This window comes from Triticum dicoccoides, chromosome 5B (genome assembly GCF_002162155.2).
Source record: "Triticum dicoccoides isolate Atlit2015 ecotype Zavitan chromosome 5B, WEW_v2.0, whole genome shotgun sequence".
In the NCBI taxonomy this organism is placed as follows: Eukaryota; Viridiplantae; Streptophyta; class Magnoliopsida; order Poales; family Poaceae; genus Triticum; species Triticum dicoccoides.
The window spans coordinates 696,544,770-696,552,034 of record NC_041389.1 but is presented as its reverse complement, the minus strand read 5'-3'; the positions used below and the strand labels follow the sequence as shown (position 1 = coordinate 696,552,034).

At 50.4% G+C, this 7,265-nt stretch overlaps 1 protein-coding gene across 1 annotated transcript in view; it reads right to left on the bottom strand.

The window, feature by feature from the left end:
• Positions 1 to 4,695: 4,695 nt before the first annotated feature.
• LOC119310567 (uncharacterized acetyltransferase At3g50280-like) overlaps positions 4,696 to 7,265 on the bottom strand; it is a 45,942-nt gene continuing 43,372 nt past the window's right edge. Inside the window, exon 5 of the mRNA XM_037586272.1 lies at positions 4,696 to 5,026. Within this exon, the coding sequence (XP_037442169.1) occupies positions 4,696 to 5,026 (331 nt within the window). The remainder of the gene's footprint in view (positions 5,027 to 7,265) is intronic.

Genomic DNA, 7,265 nt, shown 5'->3' with positions numbered 1-7,265 from the left:
TGGGCTGTGAGCCGACTGAACAGTATTCGCAGCGACGGATCGACTGTGAATCCTGTTGCGCGACTGCGGCAGAACTAAATTCTGATCTCCTGCCGCCTGGAGCAAATCTCTGATCTGCATCAAGCCTCTTCCAGCCTCCGACTGAGAGGGCTGAATTGACTCCGCTATACGGGCTGCAGCTGCCAAATTTTGAATCGGGGTTCGATATACCTGAGTCGGTTGTGGAAAGAGCTGACGTCGGCAGGAGTCGGGTGCTCGCTGACGCGCACGCTCGTCGAGTGCTCGCTGGAGGTTCTCCAGTCGAGTGCGTTCAGCCAGGTTGGCCAAACGCGCCTCTTCCAGGGCACGAGCCTCATGGGTTTCTCCTGCAATGGGAGTATGCAGGGCATCCATGTTCCGGCGGCGAAGTTCTTCCCTCTACCGAGAAGTGAGCGGCTCGGGCTGATACTCTTCGTGGGCCTGAGCGGGGTCGCCTCCATTGTCCATCCCGTCGTTGCGGGGGAAACCGGGAGGGCTACGAGGCCCGTTGACCATCAGGACCTCTGCCGCTGGATCACTGCTATCGCACTCGGATGCAGTCTCTACGGAGCCAGTCGACAGGTCGAACAGGCCGTAGAGAGATTCGTCGGGCTCAATTGCCGCGACTTGGGTGGTGGCCGATTGGCGAGCCACCGCGTGTCTCACCCATCGCTGGAGCCTCGACCGACCGAAGCGCTTGCGCTGACGGGAGACAGGGAGGGAGGACGACACGGGAGTCGACCGGTATGGGGTCAACGGCTTCCGCAGCACGACGCCGCGGACACACGCCCAAAAATGCGTCGCTCCGCGGACGGGGAGCGCGTCGATGTCGAGTGGTGCCTCCTGGAGCCAAGCGGAGTCATCGGCGATGAAAGCGAGCGCAGCGAGACGGATCTCGCGGCCCTCGACCAGAGCTCCGCCGGAAACCATGGTGAAGGCAATTGGACAAATTGCAACTTCTCCAAAAAGTCGCTAAGACACCTGTCCCACGGTGGGCGCCAACTGTCGTGGTTCTAAGTCTGACAGTAGAATGGGGGGTAGGTATGGAGAGGCAAGATCCTAGCTATGAGGTAGTTGTACACACGAGTGTTTAACGAGTTCAGGCCCTTCTCTGAGGAAGTAATAGCCCTACGTCTCGGAGCCCGGAGGCGGTCAACTGGTTTGTGGGTATATGAGTTACAGGGGTGCGAACCCTTCTACCAGTGGAGGGGGTGGCTTATATAGAGGACGCCAGGACCCCAGCCAACCCACGTAGCAGAGGGTTAAAGTACATTAAGGCCGGGCGTTACTAGTAACGCCCTACATAAAGTGTCATCATGACCATTAAGACTACTTAATTACAGACCGTTTGGATACATAGTAGATCCTGAACTCCTGGTGGTTGAGTGAGTCTTCATGGTCGAGTGTCTTTAAGTTCGTCGAGTGTCTTCTAGCCGGTCGAGTGGAATCCCTCTTGGTCGACTGGAAGGTAGCTTCGTCTAAGGATGTCTTTGGGTATGGTATCCTAGATAGGCCCATGACCCTACCCTAGGTACATGACATCATCACTGTCCACCTCCCCAGCTCGTCATCCGCGAGGTGGACTAGGCGGCGAAGGACGCCTACCAGGCAGCTCTTGCGGCGGTCTACCGGAGAGCAAGGAGGACGAGCGGCGCAGGACGGCGGCGTCCGAGGAAGAGGAGGCGGCGTACGAGGCGGCCATGGCGCAGTCCATTGCCCTCTCCGCGGCGGGCGACTGCGTCCTGCCGCCGATGGCCCCGTCGTCAAAGCCGAGCCGATGCCGCGCCGGAGCCGGAGCCAGAGTCGCCCCCCATCGAGCGCTACTCCTGGACGGGAGTAGTGCGCGAGTGGGTCAGCGGGCCACCGGTCTGGGTGGGGGCGACGCCGGCGCAGGAGGCGACGTACCTCGAGATGTGGCGCCAGCGACGGCTGGCCGAGGAGCGCCGCCACGGCGAGTAACTCGAGATGCTCGAGCAAGATCTCGAGGAGGAGCAGCGTGAGGCTGAGGAGGAGGCGCGCCAGGCTGTGACGGCACAGGCGGCCGCACAGCCCCATGGCGGCACAGCCCGCGCCAGACATGAACGCCCACTGGAACACGACGTTCCCATGGACCGGCCCTGCGCCGATGCTCATCGACCTTACGGACCCCGAGGACGACGACGACGATGCCTAGGGCAGCGCGCCGTCTCATAGTTTAGTTTTTTTTAAATTTTCTTTAATGCAAATGTGAACGCGTGGACTCTCTTCAGCCTTCGTGGCCGGCTTTAATGTTTAATTATTGTGTTTTTATTTTAAATATGCATGTATTCTTTTTTTCTCGCATCGTCAAAATGGGTTCGGGCAGCGTTGGGCATATGCGACGACCCAAACGCGGAACCGCACATTCGTGTCCGCCTGACCGACCCAAACAGACAAAAAACGGACAAAATCACGTCTGTTTGGGTCGGTCTGTTGGAGTTGCTCTTATGGGCACCAACGACAAATCGAATAGCATGGAGGCGCATTACGCCCTGAGAGATATGGCCGGACGTCCGCATATCGCATTTATAGAGTAACTATTACTACCAACTACTCTTACACGACGCCATGTGTATTTATCTTTTCTCATGCGCGTCACATGCTCCCTGGATCCCCGTTCATGGCCATGACAGAGAAATAACTCACTTTATTGTACATGCGACATGTTACCCAAACCAAATTATAAAAGGCAGCATAGAGCAAACACGGGTGGTTGCTATCAGCTACCACCTAATAGTCGGAAGAGAGGAAGGAATGGAAGAGAAAACAAACAGGTTGAGTGAAAGACAAATTGTTTAGCAGCCCAACTCTGGTAGGCTTGAGAGACATCAGAAACCCGGAGATCACTTATGCTCAAACTGCTACATGGGTTCGTCGTACTGTCGTAGCAATGCTGAAGTAGGCTGAGTAACCATGCGATCCGGTTTTGATGCATATCAGCTTCAGATCAGTGCCTGGACGACCACCGCTTAAGAACGCAGATTAGGGAATGTACAATGGTCGATAAGGTGGTCTTATCTTAAATCTTGCATGTAATTTAGAGATGACAAAAAAAAATATATACAATGGGTCATCTCTTAGCCTTATCTTCAATAACTAGTTATTCCTAAAAACATGGTGAGACATATTGGTGCTAAGAGATCATCTCTTGCCTTCTCTTAATTAAGAGAAGACAAGCCTTCTCTTATGATTTCTCTCTCCTCCATCTCATCATTTATCCTACGTGACATTGCTAAAATATAACCATTGTACATGCCCTTATGGCGGCGGCCAGATTGTCAGGCCCGACCGCGTAAGAATGCAGATTACGGCGTTCCAGAGGATCATGTCCAGGTCGGGACAGGGGAGGCGCGTCGAACATCACCACAGCGGCGTGCACGCCTGTCGGGTGGGTCCAGTACGGCGCTAGAATTGAGAGATGCACAGTGAAGGGCTGGGACGGTGAGGAGATCGCTTTGTCGCTACGCACACGAACGACATGGAGCTATCCTGTAGTCTATGTGGCCTAATTAAGTGAAGTGCCCTGGTTTAGCACAAATTAGCGTTCCCTAAAATAAAGAATAAGCTTCACTAAAAAATACCCGTTTTTCCCAAAAATGAATTATCAGATTTACTTTTGGAAGATGAAATTAATGATCAACCTGGACACTTGAATGATTGTCATTTGCAGCGGTTCTCGACCTTAGCAAACTAGCATCTCACAGAAAAAAAACTGAGTCAGAAACCGCATTCATGGCCGAGAACAAGCTGGCACCGCAGCGATAGCAAAGCAGGCAAGTTCAGGCAAGCAACTCTTGCCTTCGCTACTTCGAATCAATACTAATTCATGTAATTTCTAAAACTTGATTCCATGCTATAAATTGATAGTTGATAGTTGTACCAGCTTTATTTAGGCCTCATTTGGTTGTCCGGAATCCCGCGGGGATCCCCGTCGAAAACCAGGGCGCACGACCCGCGGGGCACGTCAGACCCGGGCAAGCCCACGACCCATTTGGCCGGTCCCTCTGACCACGGGTTTTCGTCCCCGATCTGCCCCGTTTCCACGGGGGAACAATCCACGCCCAGAGGGGTCGGGGAGAAAACCCTCGATAGGACGGCACACTGCCTCTCGATCTCCTTCCCTAGCTATCGAGAGCAGCACCTCCACGGGTCCACCCCCTCCGGTGATGGTCATTCAAAGCGCCTTGCCTGGTCCTCTCCTTCTGTACTGGGGGTTGCCAAACTAGCACGGGGATGGGGCTGAATCTGCCCCGTGGTGGGAGGGGATCCCTGTGTACTCCTAAAACTCCCCCACGGGGCTTACTACCCTGGTTTTCTTTTACCTTGCAATCAAATGAGGCCTTAGTGATGAACATTTTCAGTACTTTATTTAGTGATGACCGGTTGTCCATAGATGGATAGATAGATTTGGTCCTCGTTGATAGCAGTCATCGAAGATGAGTACAAATTTTTGTTGCAAGAGAGACACGGTCAATCATTATTCAGCGGTACTCACTACGCCTGTCGCCCGCAACGAGCCTAAGAATGATGGATGGATTTGGTCCTCATTGATAGCTGTCATTCGCAAAAAAGAAGAAGGAAGGTAGTCATGGAAGCTGGGTGGTCGATCATAGTACAAGGTTTAGCTGCAAAACAGAGAGTCGGAGACATGGTTGGTCATTATTCAGCATCAGCAGTATTGGTTGCCCCCATGAACTCCCCGTCGAGGATGAGCCTAGCGAGAGCCTCCGGAGCAAGGCACGCCTCCAGCGCCATGCTGCCTCTGCCGCGTCGGCACTCGTACGCCGTCGTCTTCCCATCCACCTTGTTCTCCGAGCCGCTCCGGACAGCCACCAGCGCGCCCCACCCGAAGTCGTTTTCGTACACATCGAACCGCGGCGAGCTCTTTTTGAACGTCCCCGTGGGAACGGCGGTCACGAATGCGGGCCGGCAATTGAAGAAAGGCTTGCTGGCGGGAATACATGTATACGCTGGCCGACGACGTCCGACACTACGTGATTCAGTAAGCTGGACGACACATTCACTAATCAAAAAGGGGGCATCAGTCCCGGTTCGTAAGGGCCTTTAGTCCTGGTTCTTGAATCAGGACTAAAGGGTCGTGACTAATGCCTCCCCCCTTTAGTCCCGGTTCTAACACGAATCGGGACAGATGGGCCTCCACGTGGCCGGTACGCCGAGCCCAGGCAGGAGGGCCTTTGGTCCCGGTTGGTGGCACCAATCGGGACCAAAAGGCATCCACGCGTCAGTATTTCAGTGTCTGTGGTTTTTGTTTTTTTTAAAGGAGGGGGTGTTTGGGGGTTTTGGGGGGTTAATTTAGGTGTTTAATATATTGTGGTAGCTAGCTAATTAATAGAGAGAAGTGTCCTCTCTTATGTCCGTGCTTGATCGATGCTACGTACTGTACATAGAGAGGCCCTTGACACGCTAGCTAGTAAGAAAATGAAGAGAACCATTAAATACAGAAGTTCGTCATGCATACCGAGAGAAGTGATCGATCGACCTCTCCTTCTCCGAAAGATTGGTCGAACAACAAGTTTTCGTATTATCTATCTGACTGACTACATATATATACAATATGTAAAATATCTTACAATCCCCTAGCAACTGAAATCAATTTCCACATGATATTCTCCGGCTTTATTGATGACGTGGTCAAGAAAGAATCCCGCCAATTCCTCTTGAATTGCTTTCATGCGATCTTATTCTATGATTTCATCACGCATCTGCCACGTCTAATTTGAAGAAGAGGGTTAATACATATATGAATGAAACTCACCAGAAATGATGGTGTAATAAAATGAAATTGTGAATATTATTGCTTACGCACTTCATATTGTCTTTTAGAGTAGCCCCGCTTATGTTTCAAAGTCGCGTTGTAGATGAACTTGCACATGTAGTATCCGCAGAAATCATTTCCTTGTTCCTGTCACAAGCACTTTACGAGAAACAGAGGTCAATCAAACTGATAATGAAGCATTATAAATGGCATTGATGAAAATACATCTATAGAATCAACGGGAGATGCGCGCAACTAGCTAGCTAGTAGTACTTACTTTCGGGTATGTACATCGCAGCTCCTTCGGCAGTCCCAGAACTTCTGCGGTGAACTGTTTCCAAACCCTGCAAGACAAAGAAAATAAATATTATTACTCGAGATATCAGGAAATGAACAAATATTTGCCGATATGGTGCGATAAATGATCGATTGAACTTACTTGTTGAGTATTTTAGTCATGTCCGCATAGGTTTGGGGATCTTTTCTTCTCGAGTCTAAGACGTTTACTACTCCCCGCTCAAGCTTAATCTCCAGAATAACATAGTGGAATCTGCGCAGGCATGCATAAGTCATCAGTTACATTACTATAACCTTGCTCGAGTAATAAGGGAAACCGAATATACACACGACAGTAACACTCACCAGGAGTTGTAAGGAAAGAGTATTAAATCTTTGTTTTGATTTTTGATCAACGATTGTAGCAAGTTCTCCTCGGCCTCTGCGGGGTGCTTTTTAACCAGAAATTCATCTATGATATTTGTGTTAATGAACCCAATATCATACATTTCTTGTTTTTTGCACTCGACGGTCTTCAATCTGCATAATATAGTGAGGATAATTAATTATAAATACATGCAATGAAAGAGCCGAGCTATATATAGAGACTTAATGACAGAAACAGTACTTATAGACAGTAGCAAAAGACCATTAGTTTATAGAGGGCCTTTTGATTGAAGAACACGAAGAACTCATCAAATGGAACAGTCAACAGATCAGTTGTAACGAGGTCGTGCTTCTCTTTAATCTTCAGATACAAAGCATTCGTCCCCCCAGACTCTCTGCAGGTTTTCATGTACCAATTACGGAATCTTCGCATCATAGTTGTCAGAGATTTTTCATCTTTGACGAGAGGCTTCCCGTACTCGTATTTGTGTTTGTCCACATCCAAGAAATCAGGAAGTTGATCGTCAGGCAGGTAATCTCCAAGATTGCCATAACCGGCCACCGTCCCCGGAGCATTAGACACATTGAGCGGGGGGCACGATTGCTGTGCTTGTTCGCCGAGCTGGGCAATTTTTTTCTCAGCTGCTCGTTCTTTTAACCTTTTATCACTGACGGTACTTCCCGTCCGCTGGGCTTCGAGATATGTCTGTTCAGTAATGCGCTGATAGTTGGTTTTTGGCGGAGACTTTGGTGGTTTCCTCAGGGCATCGATAGTGCGCTTTGCTTTCAC